Source organism: Necator americanus, chromosome IV (genome assembly GCF_031761385.1).
Source record: "Necator americanus strain Aroian chromosome IV, whole genome shotgun sequence".
Taxonomy (NCBI): Eukaryota; Metazoa; Nematoda; class Chromadorea; order Rhabditida; family Ancylostomatidae; genus Necator; species Necator americanus.
This window is the reverse complement of record NC_087374.1, coordinates 7,704,876-7,725,039: the sequence shown is the minus strand read 5'-3', so window position 1 is coordinate 7,725,039 and position 20,164 is coordinate 7,704,876. Positions and strand designations below refer to the sequence as shown.

The window sequence follows — 20,164 nt, the reverse complement described above, 5'->3', positions numbered from 1 at the left end:
ATTTTTCGATTTTCAATTTTTTTTCTATGACACTGCAGTAATTGCACGGTGAAGGCTAGAAACCAGGTTGATTTTACATTATTTTGGTTGCATTCAGCAGTTTTTCTTGGTTTCTTCGACATTTTATGTCTAGGTAGTAGTAAGTATCTTAATCCTATTCCCCGACAAATTTGAAAACCGCTGTTCCGAAAAGAGTACAGTGCTATGCGTGAGGCTGAAGCGATTCACACCAGGAGCAAAAAAAAAAACAGGCCTTCGCTGTTCTTTTGTTCAGGGTTGGGTACAATAAGGAAGGCAGCACACAATAGTTTCCTTTGTTGAAGGGTAATCAGAACAAACGGATGTAGAGGGTAACAATTAAGATGAGGATCACTTCACGACTTCTCAGACGATGCTTTTTTTTCGGTCAGTCTCTTCTGAGGCTCTGGAAGAGGGAGTGAAGAGTGTTCTCAACCAGATAAGAAAACAAGGAAGTAAATAATAAGTACAGGATGAAAAAAGTGTGAGGAAGATGTGGTAAGTAACAAAAATCTGTGTTAAGGTGAGTTTCTAGATTACCTAGGCCGGAATCGTACATGGAACTAATCCCTGCTCCTTTTATCCTCTTTTTTGCGTTTTCACGATGTATTCTTTGTACTTGTTCTGTATTTATCCTTGTCACATCCTTTCTGGTACGCCACTTAGCGTAGTAAATAAGTAAATAAAGAAATAAGCGGAAGACTCTACACAATAAGCTCAGCAGATTATTAGATGTTCTGCCGAGCGGCTTCCATGAACGATCACAAAACATCACAAAAAGAGGAAAACAGCTCCTTTTTTCTTCCAGAAATAAGGAGGGAAAAGAAAAGACAGAAGATAGGATGGAAGGAGCCGTTGTGGAGTTGGTGTGCATAAGGGCTAAATCTGACCGAACGGCATTCGGGTTCTCGATACCCTTCCGTATATTTGTTTCAGGTACATAAACAAGAGCGCGCTCGAGGAGATTACGTATAGGAGACCCCTATTGTTTGATGTTGCTCAACGGGTCGGTATAACACCTCCTTCAATGTTCAATTTCATTGTTTCACAGGACGTACCTGATCACCTTGACTCCCGTTGATCTTCGAACCGGTAGAGCGGGCATGAAATGACGTACTAAGATAGGGAAAAATGCGTTGCGTACAAAAATGTCTGTTTCTCACCATTCACCAACTTTTATACAAGTACAAAAGTTAATGAACGAGGAGGAAATGTGTGTCCGGATAATTAGAGCTTTATTTATGTCGTGGAGCGGGTTTAGCGCAGACGGTAAGAGGTTCCGTTGTCTGAACTGTTGATCGCAGGTTCGAATCCGAACTGGTGCTCACTGAGCCCTTCATCCCTCCGGGGTCGATAAATTGGTACCAGACTTGTCTGCGAGGATAAAAACACGGACTTGACACATCGGCTAGCCACCGCAGGTTATTGTTATAGGGTAGTTACACGTTCGTAAACCTCAAACGATCCTGAATTGAAATGAACGTGGTGGCGCATCCCAAGCGGATTGATTAACTCCACACACTTTATTTACTTTATTTATTTATGTATGTCGCACGACACGTCTAATAAAGGATACAACAACTCCTAAAAAAGATTTTCTCATGCACTTGCTGGAGGTGTACTTGCTCGTGCTGAAAACAATCAGGCATTCATGTATGCGATTTGTGGCGTTCGACCTATATAACCGGTATTGTTATGTGACGGAAGTTTCCCAAAAGGATGAAAGTGAAAAGTGTCTGGTGTTAACCAATCCGCTTGGAATGCGTCGTCGCGTTCACCTCAATCCAGAATTGTTCGAGGTTTACGAACGTGTTTCTGACCCATACAAGGACTTGTGGGGGTTTGCCGATGTATTAAGTCAGTGTTTTTTTTAATCCCCCAGATCATTCTAGTACCAATTTATTGACCCCAAAGGGATGAAGAGCATGGTTCGCACTAGGCCGGATTCGAAACTCTAATCGATTGTGTAGATACAGCGAAGCCTCTTACCGACTGCACTACACCCGTCCTGTGGTGGAATGCTAACCCATATATTCCTAAAAGGGCGCTTTCGTTCAGCACACTGTCAGATTCTATCAGCTAATAGGTTCAATACATTGGGAATATGGTATTTATGGCTAGAAAGACCGATTTCTTCACGCAGAGCTGCAGGTGTTTCCAGATCGAAACTGGAAAAAGTTATCTGACCGAAAACGGAAAATCTATATTGAGAACTTGGATCATCGGAGATTCTAATGATCTTCGACGACATCACGTCGATGAATGCACATAGTTACTTCTATTATAGGACTAGCACCAGATAATTGAGTCAAGATCAAATTCTGTACAGCAACATGGTAGTGATTGTGAGCAAAATTTTGGATTTGATAGTCACATGTGCAATGAGTTTCCGATAAAATCCTGAAAATTGAGGAACTTCTAATGTCGACACTCTGACAGCAGCATCGGCTATAGAGAGCCAAATAGAAGCATCCTTACTTGCATGTGCTTTACTTTGGTTAGTTATGGAAGTCACGTAAGTCAGAGATGTGGAATGCTGACGAATTAAAGGTCTTAGGATATTAAAGACATCCAAACAGCGGAAACTTTTTGCACACCTAGTTCTCGGATAATAAAACCCGTCCGTCAAATGACGACAATAATGTCAACAGTTCTGTCTAAGGTTAAACAACAGAAGTGAAATTCGAAAAAAAAAAACAGAAGATGCCCATAAACTTCCATTGCCTTAAAAACCCCTGCAGCTCCATTTTATATTTTTTTTTTTTTTTTTTTTTTTAATAAATAAAAAAATTTCCCCCCTCTCTTTTTTTTTTTTTTTTTTTTTTTTTTTTTTCATTTTTTTTTTTCCCCTCTTTTTTTTGGGGGGGGGTTTTTTAAAAAAAAAAAAGAAAAAAAAAAACAGAAGATGCCCATAAACTTCCATAGCTTCACACTCTTTGCAGCTTCATTTGAAATAATCAAGACATCAGAATTCCCCCACTTTCATGAGTTTCTGTTTTTCTCACTGGTAAATACTTACTGAAGTTGATTAGCTCTAATAATAATCTATGGTCGGGTAAAACGACGTGAAGCACGGTGCATTTGCGTACGCGCTCGAAACGGGGCGATAGAGGCAGCAGTTGGAACCGAGGTGGGACCATCGCAAACTCCAGCGATGGGTGGTTGTGCCAGCAAGGGTCCCATTGTGCTCTTAACCACTATGTTCTACCGCACCGCTTTGAGAGAAGCAGCGTGCGCAATTGCACCATGTTTCATGTTGTTTTGACCCCACTATATAATACCGTATAATGTGAAGCGCTGTGGAAATTATTAAATACGGTAGCAGTGCTTGTTACATGGAAGGTTTTCCAACGAAATTGCAAAGCAGACCACTATGTTGCCAAGGTACAGTAGACGAGCAGGTGTTGAACTGGGCTAGCACTACTCGTACGCAACGAACACGAGCACTGGTGTGTGGACTGCGCCCGTCGCGCTAAATTGGATGAACACGTTCGGCATCGACTATGCGCTCAGTGCTAGGTTTTTTCTGATTCAATCGTAATCTTCTAGATCTTCTAGGTGGTGCTAACCTTCTATTTTTGCCATTTTTTTAGCTTTAGCCTTCGTCCTCACTTCAAAGTAAGCATCTACCAGTGCGATGCTCCTCGTACTTACAGTCGGGTCAGGACCACTTGATGCTTGGTGCAATTGCGTAGGCGGTTGCGATAAAGGTAGGATCAACCCAATCAGACTGCAAAGATGAGCGAGGACCCCATCAACACCACTTCTAGCGCAGGTGCCTGAGCATTTGCCACATGGTCTTGGCGATTTTGATACGACTGTAAAGTGCTCAGGAAGATCCGAACATAACTCAATGAACGTATAGTGAATCTATGTTCACTACGGTACTCTCACTTTAGAAACCTGCTTGACTGGAACGAGAAATCTCAAACGTTTTGCGCACTAGAGTTAAATATTCTACAGATAGTGTTTCCCTTAAGCTTCCCTTATGGAGGTTCAAACTCAATAGTTTTCACATCGGTCTCAGTGAAGAAGTAGTGTGAGGGATCAAAAAAGTAGTGACTCCTGCAGGAATTTTTATTGTAGGTTTCTGGTCTGAGATTGTCGCTTTCATAGTAATGCGAATATTCGTATAAGGTAATATTCTACAATACCAACTACCGTTCCTAAAAATAACTCAACTATCATTACATAAAAGTAAAAGTATTACTGAAAAGACACAATGGGGAAAAAGATGGTTATGCTATTTAAAGGCATCATCCCACGAATCTGAGGTGGTGCAGATTTCAGGTGGAGTATTCTTACAACGAATAGTAGATTATGGAGAGGAAGGTGATTAGGAAGTTAGGAAGATACGGTTTCAGGCGTTCTGGCGCACTATTTTCCGCAGGGAGTTCGACTGGAGCGCGCCAGCCTTGTGCGGCGCCGCATCTTCCGGTTTTTTTTTTACGGTAATTGGGAAGAAATGGACGGAATCACCCTCCTCTCCATAATCTACTATCCCCTATAAGAATACTCCACCTGGAATCCGTACCACCTCAGATTCGTAGAGTGATGCCTTTAATCCAATGATATTCCATGACTCATCACTATCTTCACTTGTAAACGAAGAAACAAATACAGCTTACATCTTTCTGGAAGGTTCCTGAGAACAAAGAGCTCAAAGAAGAGTAATATATTCTGCTTGTAGACACTAATATTTTGGTTACTTATTCTTATTCTGGAGTTTGTCTATAAGTTTCTCTATGGTTCGAATACGGAATTAGATGGCATGTGTTCAAAGCGAATACGGCACGTTTTGCCAATTTTTCTAATTTTTGAGAATTACTCACGATATTATTGGGGCGGTGTAGCGCAGTCGGTGAGAGGTTCCCCTGTGGCTACAGTCGATCGAAAGTTCGAATCCGCTCTAGTGCAAACCAAGCCTTTCATTCCTTCCTGGTCGATAAGTTGATATCAGGCTGGTCTGGGAGGATAAAAAAACACTGACTTGGCTCGAATGTTCTTTTGTCTTGAAACATCGGCATATTCTGTCTCTGTTTTGTTATAGTGTGCCTGCGAGGTGCGAGGTTTTTAGATGGAACCTTTATTTGCCTGACGTTTCGGCTTTTTCGCCGTCTTTAGAGGCCTGAATAGAGGATGACTGGAGCAATGCTACGTTTATCCCGTCTAGTGCCGCACCACCCTGGGTCAGTGTTTTGATAATCGTTCAGGGTAGTGACAACAGAAACCCATCTACATTGAAAATGGTCTTACGCTTTGCCCCACCGGATGTGGCGCGGCTGGTTGCACGCACTTGCCACTCAGTGTACCAGCGAATGAGTATTACTGCGTGTAGATCACCAGCGACGATATAGATGATTTGATCTACACACAGAATATCAGGCGGTTATAGGTCACAGAGCGGTACAAGTGGCAAGAACTCATTCGTTATCGACAAGCATTCATTCCTATTATTCATTGAAGGGTTCCTTTTAAGAATCCAAAACGTCTCCAACGTCTTCCTTGCCGATATTTCTGTTTCGTGAGCCAGTATAACGCATTTCACATCGTAATCGTTTCCGTTGTGGGCCTCGTGTCTGTGCCTTCCTAGTGGTGTTATCAAACTTTTTCGTCGTTTTCCGGCCATGTGTTCATTAATCCTTACTCCAAGATTCCTACCGGTCTCCCCAACGTAAGTTACATTGCATATCAAGCACTCAATCTCATATATTACCCCCATTTTGGCGCACTCGCCTGTTTTTCCGTAAGGATAAATAACATATCTTTAACAGATGCAGTATCTATCATATAATCTGTTTCTAACAAGCTGGCTTTTGATGCTTGCAATTGGGATATTTACCAAGATCACGTCACTTTGTAATTGTGCTTGGATAATGCTGCGCTAAACAGCGGCACTGACACTGTCAGAGATAAAAGGAAGACAAAGAGAAATTTTGTTTTCGCGCGGAACATTGCTATTTACAGTGCGGGTTCTTCGGTAATGCGGACGTACTGTATGGCCATTAGCACATGCAATTTTCAAGGCTAGTCTTCGTGATTCGTGTCGTTCTTCGTTGCCAATGCATACTTCACTAGCGGTTTTGAGCATATTACGAATCACTGCGCGTTTTGCTGCAGTCGGATGTGCAGATTTGGCGTGCAATATGATGTTCTTGCAAGTTTCTTTGCGATACTACTTTACTCTAATAATGCCGTTTGAAGTACTTATTTGTGTGTTGAGGTACGGAAGCCATCCTTCTTTTGGGGTTTCTCGTGTGAGTCTTATATATTGTGATTGTTGGTTGAGTATTCGGAAACACTCGTCCATTTCGGACTGTGTTGATGTTATGATGCAACAGTCGTCAATATATCTGCAATACGTGCTTGGTCTACGCGAAAGCACTGGTTCTTCGATTCTGCTCATGAAGCAGATCGCCAGTACTGGTGCTAATCGTTGACCCATTACTAGCCCTCTCAGTTGCGCGAAATTATTTCGCAAAATTATTATTAGATTATTAGAGTAAAGTGGTATCGCAAAGAAAGTTGCAAGAACATCGTATTGCACATCCGACTGCAATAAAACGCGCAGTGATTCGTAATATGTTCAAAACCGCTGGTGAAGTATGCACTGGCAACGAAGAACGACACGAATCACGAAGACTAGCCTTGAAAATTGCATGTGCTAATGGACATACAGTACGTCCGCATTACCGAAGAACCCGTACTGTAAATAGCAATGTTCCGCTGACACAAAACACTGACTTGGCTCATCGGCGAGCCCACGCAAGTCATTGTGTAAGGTGCGCATAAACCTCAAACGAGGTCTGAATTGAAGTCGAACGCGTAGGCGCATATTCATAGGGATTGATCAACGCCGTACACTTTATCCTTTATCCTTTAACTGACGATAATTTCAAGAGCTGTTTTCTAACTGCACATGGAAGGTTTCCTCGTCCCTCCTTAGGATCTAAAAAAACAATTCTTCCAGCCACTTTTTAACTTTATCCAAACTTAAAGGCATCACCCCACGAATCTGAGGTGGTACGGATTTCAGGCGTAGTATTCTTATGCGGGATCGTAGATTATGGAGAGAGGGGTGATTCCGTCCATTTCTTCCTAATTGCCGTAAAAAACGGCCCGAAAGATGCGGCTTCGAGCGTTCTGGCGCGCTATTTTTCACAAGGAGTTCGACTGGAGCGCGCCAGCCGTGTGCACAAGCCGCATCATTCGGGCCGTTTTCTACGGCAATTAGGAAGAAATGGACGGAGTCACCCCCTCTCCATAATCTACGATCCCGTATACGAATACTCCACCTGAAATCCGTACCACCTCAGGTTCGTGGGGTGTGCCCATGCTCGTCTATCCTTGAATCTTGGCATTTTGGATTCGTAACTTCTGATTGATTAGCTTGAACTGTGCCCAAAGTTGGTATCGATCCAAACTACCGGCGCTTACCGCCATCTTGGCAGGCCTCTGGCGCTTGTAACACTGTTTTTCAACACAAATGCTAACGTGAGAAAGCAGGTGCGCTTTAAAAAATACTTATATAATAGGATACAATCTCACTCCTCATCATCGCTCACTACAGAACTGTAGAATATGCTGCCCGTCCCCGCGTTCAAATGTTGCCACGCAAATTTAGTCGCACACGCTGAAGCTACATACTTTGGTAGCCTGTATAGTTGGTCGGTCCAATTACCAAAGTTCGAGGCCTTCTTGATCCTTGATTGTCCATACGAATTTGCGTCGGACGAACGGATAATTTTTCGCTTTGTACGGTAGGATTTCCCTTGGTATTTCCGGAAAATGCTTGACGTAGACAAAAAATAATAAGAGCCGAATCCTGCATCACGTTTCACATCGTGTTTATGAAATAAATTCACGGATTTACTATCGTGTTTATGAGATAGATCTATGAGATAGATTCACGGATTTACTGAAAGGATGGATTAAGCTGCGCCAAGCTTTAAAGAGTGGCGCTTAAAGTTTAAATCTTTGAAACATAAATTTTGAAGGTGTGGCAATGTCTTTTTTTATTTCAGAAAGAAATTAAGGCTTCAGTGATTTTCTTCTTGTATCTTTGCATTTGTCTGAGAAACCTGTTTTTCACGCTCCAACTGACACACATACTGCCTACAAACAACTTTTTTTCACGAAAAAAAAACCTTAGAAATAGTCGACAAAAAATACCGAGTGTGCGCTAGCGCTTGTGTTAGAACTCGAAAGAGTGGGAACTCGTGGCTGAATTGCAGAAATGTAATAATGTAATAATGCATTTGCACAAGGTCCCATTAGCGAACGTCCATTTTGAAATTTCGAGATTAAAAGTCGTGAAGACCGACCTAAAATGATCTGTTATGATAAGCTGAAGTGGATTCATGCAGAAATAATTCGAAAATTTTCTACAGAATCTAATTGCTTAAGCTCCATCATTAAAGAGCACGTTAGTGGAATAAGACCTGTTGAGAATTGGGATCTTACCACGCTACTACTCCACAGACAACTCCAACCGTACGTCGCGAAAATTATCCAGAAAGAAATCGAAGAGTTGGAGTGGAATATCACGCGTGATCCGCCGCAAAGTCGCCCTTCATTTGTAGCATTTATCAGAGTTTTCGTTGTTTCTGGTAATGCACGTCATTGACGAAGAAAATAAAATTCAGGAGTCGGGAAGAAGTGTAAAATTGCGTGGTCAGCCTTTTCGAGACAATGTTAGCTGAGCTCTTTGAACAAGGTAGTTTTTAAATCAAAAAGGAAAACATACATTAGAAATTTAGTTAATTTTGGTTGATTTAATTAAGAATTATCATTAAATTAATTGTTATTAAGAATCCGATTAATTTTGTTTTTACTATTATTCTTTAATTACTCTAAATTGGTTTTTAAAGACGACAACAGCCCTGTGAACAATCTAAAAATAATTTCTTTTTTCTATTGTTTTTGTGGATTTGCGTGGTCAACCTTTTCGAGACAACGCTAGCTATGAGCTCTATGAACAAGGTATTTATTCTTTCAGTAATCGATATTGGAAATTTGATAAATTTTAATTGATTTAATTAAGATTATTAAATTAATTATTATTAAGAATTCGATAAATTTTGATTTTACTTTTATTTTTTTAACTACTTTAGATTGATCGTCTTTTTTTAAAACGACCACAGCTCTGTGAACAATCTAACAAATAATTTCTTTTTTCCTCTTGTTTTTATGGATGTGACGTGGATTTATTGACATCATCACCTAGATGACATACATGACCGCTAATTTCAAGAATCATTGTTTACAGCACCTATGGAATTTGCACTGTCCTATTCAGAAAAGCTCGAAGAGAAACCCGAAGTTATCTACGGAGTTCTCGTGCATCCAGACGGAGTTGTTAAGTGCCATACCGCCATGTCTGGCCTATGTACAAGGATTTTTCCCGTCAGGTTTTTTTCCCTTCTCTAGGTGGTTTTTATCATTCAAATTTGGACCTGTCTTTAGTGCCCTGCAAAAAGGACTTATTGGAAAAGTTTATTTCAAAGATGCATATCTACCTGATACAGTACTACTCCATAGTAGTGTATGTTGTTATTCTAACTTGAAACAATTCTTGCACTTCTTAAATTGCTAGTTTTGGCATCCGAAAAAAAAACAACTTCGAAAAAGCTCCTATTTCTGGAAATCTTCCGAGATAAAGACTTAAATGAAGACATTTATGTCAATAATATTCGTCTACCATGTCCGTGGGCGGGTGTAGCGCAGTCGGTTAGAGGGTTCGCTGCCTCCACGATCGATCGGAGGTTCGAATCCGCCCTAGTGCTCACCAAGCCTTTCATCCTTCCGGGGTACGGATAAATTGGTACCAGAATTGTCTGTGAGGATAAGAACACTGACTTGACCCATTGGCTGGCCACCGCAGGTCTTTGAATGGGCCAGTTACACGTTCGTAAATCTCAAACGAATTGACTGAATTGAAGTGAACGTGGTGGCGGATCCCAAGCGGATCGATTAACGCCAGACACTTTATCCTTATCCTTTACTATGTCCTTCACCTGTAAATAGAGGAATATTAACAATTTACGGTCTCCTAAAAGGTTTCTGGAAACAATAAACTTGAAGAAGTCATGAAATGCTCTGTACACGTAGGATCTGCATAGTTTATTATACACATAAAATTTTTATATTCAAGACTCAAAAATGTTTTTTGTGACTCTCTCTGGCTCGAACATAGCTTAGATGATCTGTGTTCGGGGATATCGGATCCGAGAGACGCTTTTTGGGGTTTTTGCAGTTCACGAAAGTAATTGACGACAATTCTAAGAGTTATACACTTCCTGGACTTCGAAAGGATTTGTTCGGCTGATGAGCTTTCTTTTCATCCAAGATGTTCATTTCGTTCACAATAGCGCGACACATATGGCATTTGCATATACCAAAAATACATAAGAAATCTCTCATTTTATCGTCGTGGACCTAAAGAGAACCACATTTTCACTCACTTCTCTTGCTGCACTTTACATATTTGTGATAGGTCCACAAATTTCGACAATGCTTACCTTCCCACCTCTCCTTGTCAGAAGAATTTTATTGTTCTCTTGAGCAGAACAAGCACTTCGCTCCGAAGATGTTCCTTCGGTATTATGCCCGCTTTGAGACGAAACATGAAGCTGTCAAAAACGTAATGATCACTACTTTCAGAACTGGTATCATGTGAAAGATGTGGAAAAATTTGAAGGAAAAAAAAACAAGAAATTATTGTGGATGAACATGGAAATGCAACAGAATATCCGGGTGAACACTATTCTGAGGTGAAGAGGATGCAGGGGAGAATTCTTGTGACGGATGTGAAGGTGAATCCTCACATGAATCATAGCGTGGAACAACACCTGGACCGCATTGCAAATACGCCCAGGATGATAAAAAATGTTGCTTGGAGAAGGGATGCAATTTTCATGGTTCTATGAAGAAGCACCTTCACAAAAAATAGAACTAGGATAAGAGAAAAGGAACGAAAAAACGAATTTCTGCTTCTGAAATAGTTTGAAGCATCGAATTAATTATTTTATTCCTTTTCCGATCGATCTGGTGTGAAAAATTTTGCATTCTTTTTAAAATCAATATTTTTAAATTCACTTTTAAATCAATAATTTTTTCAAAAAATTCATTACCTAGATGAAGCTAATAGTAGCACAGTATACGTTAGGATTCGTCAAATGTAATATATTGCGTCCTTGCGTATCTTTTCTCCCATTTCTGATTTTGAGGTTTTTATTCTATACAGTTTCTTTCGAGAAATTTTTGGCACGGTTAATGGGAAATCGAAGAATCAACGTTGATCTGATGAAGCGAATCCAGAAGCTGGCCGGTGGCGCAGCTCGCGAAAAACGCCGAAAGCTCTTCGATTGCTTCAATAACAACGCGAGACGTCACGCGGCAAAAGCGATGCGGCAATTTTTGCTGGACCTGGGATGGACGACCATGTCCTGCCCTTGCTATAGACTGGAACTTGTCCTATACGAGTACCACCTGTTCCAGCTCTGAAGCTGTATCTGCGCCGCGAAAAGACTTTCAAATACCGCGATGACCTCGAAGACGTACCGGGCGACTTTTTGTCGTCCCAGTCCTCTTCCTTCTCGAATAAAGGCGCTGAGACTTTGCCCATTGAGTGACTATGTGTTGCGGATAATGGTAATTACATTGTCGATCCTTGATTTATACTAATAAAATTTAAAAATTTGATTTCTTCTCTAAAAATGGGAAAAAGATATGCAAAGACCCAATATGAAACATATTATTGATTCTGTGGCAAAAATCTTTGAGGGTGAATAGAGGAAGAATTGTGATTCAACCTCGACCGCATGTAATCAGCAAATTTTGTCATGCCCATTTAAAAAAAATAGTTGGACTCGTTGTTAAATCCAATAAAAAGCGACTCCATTAAGAAAAGACATTATTCTTAGATGCAGCGATCAATTTCATTGTACTTATTTTACCGCGACAATTATTTACACTATTAAGTTGATTTCATTTTACATTTACGTCGACGTTCTATGCCGCGCGTAATGTCTTGCCGATAAGCGCAATTATTAGCGCTTCTGTATTCACGCTTTATCAGCAATAAATCTATTGATACACGTGCCATGCCATATATCTTCAGGACCTCGCCGCCAAGTGATTGCATTGGCTCCACAAGCATTCATAAAGGTCGAACGATTCTGAGTTCAGTCGCATAAGCGCATCCTAAAGGGAGTTAGCAAATGATACCCGCGTCAACCTAATCTTCACGGAACTAAACAGTTTTCTGCAAGGTCTTTTATCAAACAGTCTACCAGAACATGAACGCGTTGGCCTTAGAGCCACACGGAAATTATTGAGAAAAGTTAGTCAGATCGGTGTGAGCAGTTGAAGGAATCATCTCACGAATCTGAGTATAGTACGAATTTCAGGTGGATTATTCGTATATGGGATAGTAGATTATGGAGAGGTGGTGATTCCGTCCTCTCTTCTCTGATTTCTTCCCAACTGCCGTAAAAAAAACGGCCCGGAAGATGCGGCGCGTGCACAAGGCTGGCGCGCCCCAATCGAACTCCTTGCGGAAAATATTGCGCCGGGACGCTCGAAGCCGTATCTTACGGGCCGTTTTTTACGGCAATTAGGAAGAAATGGACGGAATCCCCCCTCTCCATAGTCTCCCATCCCGTGTACGAATACTCCACAGGAAATCCGTACCACCCCAGATTCGTGGGGTGATGCCTTTAAGCGTGAATTGCTATCATCTACTCTAAAAATCTTCATATCAGTGCTTTCAGTAGTTTTCTTTAATTCCAGGAATCTTCACGATATCTTACCACTTCTCGAAACGTTTATATGATAAATTATAGCAATTACACTTGAATAACCACTAGAGTTTTTTCTTCTTTCTATCCGAAAAAACGGAAAATGATAAATAATTTTTGCACATTAAGGGCAGTTTTCTGTTTCTTATTCATGTTTAAAAGAGGAACTTGAAAGAAGTTAGATTAAACCGAGAGAAAAACAAAAATGACAGCATAAACTCGATGAATAAAGAATCCCCTAAACTTTTGTCCCCTAATATATCTATACCTATATCTATATCTATAAAGGATAAAGGATAAAGTTTCTGGCGTTAATCAATCCGCTTGGGATGCGTCTCCCACGTTCACTTCAATTCAGAATCGTTTGAGGTTTACGAATCAATCCAATAAAAAACGATCTGATTAATAAAAAACATTATTATTAGATACAACGATCAATTTCATTGTTCTTATTTTACCGTGACAATTATTTATACTATTAATTCGATTTCATTTTACATTTACGTCGACCTTCTCTGCAGCGCGTAATGTCTGGCCGATAAGCGCAATTGTGCTTCTGTATTCACGCTTTATCAGCAATAAACCTACTGATACACATGCTTATATTCTTCTTTCCACTCTATCGCCTTCCATTTTATCTTCAGAATCACGGTTGAGTTATGGACAAAAACCGTAGAGAATTCTGTGCTAGACTTAATTTTCTTATGTCTATAGCGAATATATTCTCTCTCATCAGTTTTCTCTCCATAAAATATAGTATATAGAACATTTCACTTACGTTTAGAATATGTGGAAGAAGCTCTTCCTTCTCATACTGATCTTATCCGCACAGGTATGAAATATGTGATTGTATCCGTCCATTTTTCCATCTATCAATAGTATTTCAGCTTAATTTAGTTCTTAAACTCTGAATCTATTACTTGGAATAGTGTAAATAATCAAAAATTGCCGGCGTAGTCATTTTTATCAAAGATTTTCACAATAAACATAACATCACTCTTGTAAGATCTCTACCGCAGTAATGAGACGTGCATCTGTTTGTGGTATTTATAAAAGTAATTGAATAATAATAATAATAATAATAATAATAATAATAATAATAATAATAATAATAATAATAATAATAATAATAATAATAATAATAATAAAATAAGATTCATGTAAAGCATGGAATTTGTTTCTAGGACATAGAATTTGGTTGTATGTGAATTTTTAAAACTGAAGCAGAAAAAAAAAACTCACAAATTATTCCTCAACGCTACATTATTGAGTGCGCTAAGATGCGTGGCGCCTCCGGATGGGGAACGAAAATTGATCTACTTGTTATCCATTCCGATATCGCTGAAATGGGAAGAAACAGTTTTCTTATTATCTGATGAAACGCAAGAACAGCGAAGCCTTGGGTCAGCTCTGTCACAAAATTATTTCGTTAATGTATGGGGATGAGAGTGTGGTGGTGTTCACGAGTATGTAGTGATCACTCTCAATCCGTCATAGTCGATCCTGATCCAGAAAAAGCGTTTGAAACACACTTAAATGATCAAATCTCTGCAACGATCCAGCTTATCATAATAGAATAAATAGGATAATAGAACGACGACAGACGTTCAATTCTGGACTACCAGGGAAGGATACTTCTGAAGTACACTTTTATTTCACTCTGTTCGTAGAGAATTTCGTGAAACGCTGTATTTAACTAATTTCAGAACCTTTCCAGTGAGGGAGTCGACGGAATAAACTAGAGATGAGGTTGTATTTGGGATGGTTTCGCTCATCTCTCTAATCGTCGTAAAAAAGCAGCGTGCTGAGGTTCAAACCTATAGTTGTGTCAAAACGACATAAAGCACGGACAGTTGCGTAAGCGGTTGTGCTCAAAGCAGCGCGATGGAGACAGCGATTGGGATCGTGTGAGGAACCTCGCTACCACCACCCAACTCTGCAGTTCTCCATGATCCCACCAACTTCCAACCGCTGTCCCCGCCGCATCGCTTCGAGCGCAGCCACTTACGCAACTGTCCCTGATTCATGTCGTTTTGACCTGACTATACCTCGTAAGAGCAGAAGCGAATCCCACAATTAGGTTTTCTACAGTAGTAGATAAGGATCTGGAACGTAGTTTGCATTTATCACTGGTCCACTGGAATTGGAGGCATACGACGTTGGCCTCAGGTTACGATTACGACTACGTTTTTTTTTGTATACCCACGACTGATGAAATAAAAACTCATAGAATGGAATTTGGGCGGATATAAGGTGGTCCATAAGAGGTCGGCTCTTATGGAGTCTCGAAGGGGGAACTAAGCGAAGCGGTGCGGTGGAGCACTCTGGTCAAGATAAAGTGAGGACTCCTGCTACCGTAGTTCATTGCTGCGGTTCGCGTTGGTCCCTCTTCGATTCCAACCGCTATCTCTAGCGCGTCGCTTCGAGCGCAATCGCTTACGCAACTGCACCGTGCTTCATGTCGTTTTGACCCGACTATACTTCCGCTCCAGACGAAGTAAGACATTTCAAGGTCCGGTTTAGGTGATCGCGAACAAGAGAACCATTTTCTCAGTATCTATTCATTTTACCAGTATGTAAGTGGTTAGCGCTCGGTTAGTTGCCGGAAAAGTAAGCTTGAATTTTGTCCGTGTAGTTGTTACACTTCGTTTCGAAGAGACTTCTTCAGAGGAAATGGACGATTCAATTCACAATCTTAGCAATCAAACCTCTCCGCAACTATCCAGACAAACGCTAAGCCGATTTTTAAAACAGCTAATGTAGCGGTTACATTAAGTCACACATCATTAAATCACGGATTGGAGGACCCTAGCAATGACCGCTGACCTATCGATCACGAGAGCGACTGATTTGAATGCCTTATTCGGACCGGAAGAGCCATCCAAGATATGGTGGTACGAGTTCTGATTGTTCTCGCTGTTCATCTCAAGGTTTTTTGTTTGATATCCAAATTGCTTCTAGTGATTTCCGAATCAAAGTTTTAGATGCGTGCGCCAAGATTCGAACCCTGATTCCAAAATTGGCTCCGTCGTGTTTTTTTGTTTCATCGACACCTAAAAGTGTCGATTCGCCTGACTTATTTTTGCCATTCACATGCTCTTTAATACGAACGTAAAGCGGTCGCGCTGTTCCACCAACATCCAGAGTTTGCGTAGGAAATCAGGTAGGTTACACCGGACGGTTGCAGTTTCAGCATATGTTGACTACAAATATGACAACCACTTCATCCAAGACAGGCAGTCTGCTGGATCGATTTGTTGCTGCTCCTTTAGGGCGGGTGTAGCGCAGTCGGTAAGAGGTTCCGCTGTGACCGAACGATCGATCGGTTGTTCGAGACCGCCCTGGTGCAAACCAACCGTTTCTTCTCTCTGGGGGTCGATGAATTGGTGTCAGACCCATCTGGTAGGATTAAAGAAATCATCCCACGAATCTGATGTACTGATTTCAGGTGGAGTATACGTGTACGGGATAGTAGCTTATGGAGAGGGGATGATTCCGTCCACTTCTTCCTAATTGCCGTAAAAAAACGGCCCGGAATGCGGCGCCGCACAGGGCTGGCACGCTCCAATCGAACTCGTTTTAGAAAATAGTGCGCCGGAATGCTCGAAGCCGTATCTTCCGGGCCGTTTTTCACGGCAATTAGGAGGAAATGGACGGAATCACTTCCCTTTCCTTAATCTACAATCCCTTGTACGTATACTCCACCTGAAATCCGTATTATCTCAGATTCGTGGAGTGATGCATTCAAATCATGATTTGATGCATAGGCTATCCTCCGCAAGTCATTGTATAGGTCAGACACGCGTAAACCTTGATGGATTTTAAATTGAAGCCGGACATTCCAGGCAGATTGATTGACGCCAGACACTATCCTTTATCCTTTGTTGTCTCTTGTTTATCTCCCTGGTCCTGATAAAACCTATGAAGGTTTCCTATACTCTGCCATGGACGTGATAATCGTTTTAGGCAAAATATTCCACATTCCAAGCTGCCAACATTGCAAAACCGTGAGAGACTACTGCGCAACACGCTTTTTATATTCTTTCCAAACAATATATAGTAAAAATAGGGGAGTTTATACTTTCATGCGTAGCGTTTATGGCCAGAAATAACCTGCTAATGCACCTTCATAACATCATATCTTTCCGAAGCACCGCTTTGGTTGAGCTACCCTAGCCCTATGGATGTCATAATGAATGGAATTTTTGCAGGCATGTTAACTGATTCAAAGACTTAACTTACAGAAATAATTAATTAAGTTTCATCACGGTAAATTTTCGGCTTCGTCGCCATCTTCATAGCTTGGATGACAATATGGTGTTTTTTGTTTTGTAGTGATGTGATGTGGTTCAAACATACTCAACGAGTTACTGCTGTGAAACATATAGCAGGGTCAAAACGACACGACGACGAGTACGACAGTTGCGTAAGCGGCTGCGTTCAAAGCGATGCGGGGGAGCGTAGCGTACGGTATTTAGAGCGGACCCTTACTGACACCACTCCTTGCCGATGCTCCCACCTCCATTCCAACCGCTAACTCCACAGCGTTACTTGCAACGCAGCCGTTTACGCAACTGCAGTATGCCTCGTGTCGTTTTGACCCCATTATACTTCTGTTTCTAGCACAACGAACCATTCAAACATTAACGAATGATTTTTCAGTGCATCAACGATGTAGGAGGAAATGATACGGATGGAGGTAAGTGAATATTGATTTTTGTCACCTTCATCCAACTATTTTAAGTCGGTGTAAAAGATTTTGTGTCATGATGATGCGGCACGTACTCGGCGAATGTACGCGCTGAGCCCTCTCTACAGTACGTGAAAAATTCTAGTGTGCCTGTTCTGGCTTTCTACAGTTCTTCATTATCTTTTTTTGTATAATAGTGCATAGACAGGATTATGCAGTTTTGAAAAAGTGTTTTGCTAAACTAAGTTTTATCGTTTGTTCTGCTTTAAAGGCATCATCCCACGAATCTGAGTATGGTACGGATTTCAGGTGGAGTATTCGTATACGGGATAGTACATTATGGAGAGAAGGGTGATTCCCTCCATTTCTTCCTAATTGTCGTAGAAAATGGCTCGGAAGATGCGGCGTGTGCACACGGCTGGCGCGTTCCAATCGAACTCCTTGTGGAAAATAGCGCGGCGGAACGCCTAAAGCCGTATCTTCCGGGCCGTTTTTTTTACGGCAATTAGAAAGAAATGGACGGAATCACTTCCCTTTCCTTAATCTACAATCCCTTGTACGAATACTCCACCTGAAATCCGTATTATCTCAGATTCGTGGGGTGATGTGCCTTTAAGCTCTTAGTCGAAAGGATTTAATTTCGGTCCCAGTTTCTGTGCATTTGTGCATGATTGGCGTTGTTGTAATCGTGATCGAAGTAATATCCGGAAATCTTTCTCGAAAAGGCTAACAATGCAGATAAAAACTTTGAGGAGAAAAGAGAAGTGAATAAATTTGTAGGGGAAATTCCTTAGTAAACAGGTGCAAAACGGTAACAAATTAGGTCACAATTATACAAAAATGTCTGACCGTCTAGCACCGGTGGACTTCCAGACTTGTGGACGTGATCGGCCTTTGACTTTACTAGCACTCATTCAAAAATATCAGAGATCAACGGGAAGATAATCGATAAAAGTGAACACGCAGGAGTGGATGATGTAATTTCCACGTTCTAAAGCATGAGTTTGTAATTTATTATGTAGCAAATGAATTTTAAAAAATTCCCACGATGTTAGCTACCTATAGTTTGCAGTTTCGAGCACATATAACTTATCGTTCTGCAAACAATTTGAGACTCAGGCTTTCGACTTGTTCCGATAACATTCCATAAAAAACCAACACTTACTTTCATCATAAATTTCATTGGGATCGATGTCAACTACTAGTATCGTACTGTTCACATCAAAGTGGAGGTACGAAACGCGCAACACAATCTACTTTCTTTTTTTTCTAACTTCAACCCATAAAGCAATCATTCTCCGAGGCCTTGCGTGAATATGTGCACACGATGTGAAAAATCCTTCGAATACCTCTCGTGTAAAACTAGCGATCATCTCAACAATCTACAGCAATTCTTTCGTCACATCTATTTTTAGGAAAAAATTAAAACTCACCTTCATGTCAACAAATCTGGGAATTTCAGTAGTTAGGATACTTTTTTTTTAGAAATACATTTCAATTACAAGATAAATTGTATAAAACACGATTCTACGAACATTATTGGTGAGATTGGTCCTGGTTCAATGCCGTGCAAGCGTCTTTTGCGGAGCAAATGATTCCGGAACAGTTCCAACAAAAGAATAAAATAATTGTACAGTTGACTACATTAAGAAAAATTCTTTTCTCTTTCTCTTCTTCTTCTTCTTCTTCTACTCATCTTTACTCACTATTTAATAGTGTTTCGTTAATGACTGTATTTTTATGTACCAAAATTATTCCATAAAAGTTCCGGGAATAGTTTGGTTCTGTGCTCTAAAGTTTGCACGATGAAATAAATACATATTTAATAGTTTTTTTCAGCAAGTAGTTCACCAACAGAAAGCACCTCTTCCACATCTCCAGCAGAAGGTGTGTGTTTCGCTAATGACTGTATTTTTATGTACCAAAATTATTCCATAAAAGTTCCGGGAATAGTTTGGTTCTGTGCTCTAAAGTTTGCACGATGAAATAAATACATATTTAATAGTTTTTTTCAGCAAGTAGTTCACCAACAGAAAGCACCTCTTCCACATCTCCAGCAGAAGGTGTGTGTTTCGCTAATGACTGTATTTTTATGTACCAAAATTATTCCATAAAAGTTCCGGGAATAGTTTGGTTCTGTGCTCTAAAGTTTGCACGATGAAATAAATACATATTTAATAGTTTTTTTCAGCAAGTAGTTCACCAACAGAAAGCAGCTCTTCCACATCTCCAGCAGAAGGTGTGTGTTTCGCTAATGACTGTATTTTTATGTACCAAAATTATTCCCCTCCACAACGGTTTACCGCCTCATAGTGGCGTGGAGGTGACACTGGGCGTCGAACTGCGATGCACAGCGGAGGTTCGTCCTCCGGCAGGGTCTCCCAAGCTGAGAAGGAGTTCGACACATCCGACATTCCGACTTCTCGGAATCGGAAGCCTAGCTAAGAGTAAACCACTGCTAAGATTCACCACCGTCTTGGCAAAATGTCGCAAGGTGGTTCCCTGATCCATATAGGTTGGGCGACGACCTGTGGTGGAAGCTAAGCTCGCCGTGGCATGGCTGCTTAGTTTGGGGAAAAGTCTCTTTGCCACTCCAGCATATTCACTGCCTCAGTACCCTGCACACTGGGCCCTGCCGTCTCAGACGTCGGACGGT

The 20,164-nt window shown here is 40.9% G+C and overlaps 1 protein-coding gene across 1 annotated transcript; it reads left to right on the top strand.

Annotated features, from left to right (window-relative positions):
* Nucleotides 1-6,600: 6,600 nt before the first annotated feature.
* Nucleotides 6,601-11,651, top strand: RB195_000617 (uncharacterized protein; the record flags this gene model as incomplete). The annotated part of the gene is made up of 4 exons (XM_064197053.1): nucleotides 6,601-6,696; nucleotides 9,317-9,423; nucleotides 9,484-9,562; nucleotides 11,481-11,651. The coding sequence occupies 4 exons, from the start codon at nucleotides 6,601-6,603 to the stop codon at nucleotides 11,649-11,651; spliced, it is 453 nt and encodes a 150-aa protein (XP_064052934.1).
* Between the last annotated feature and the right edge of the window lie 8,513 nt (nucleotides 11,652-20,164).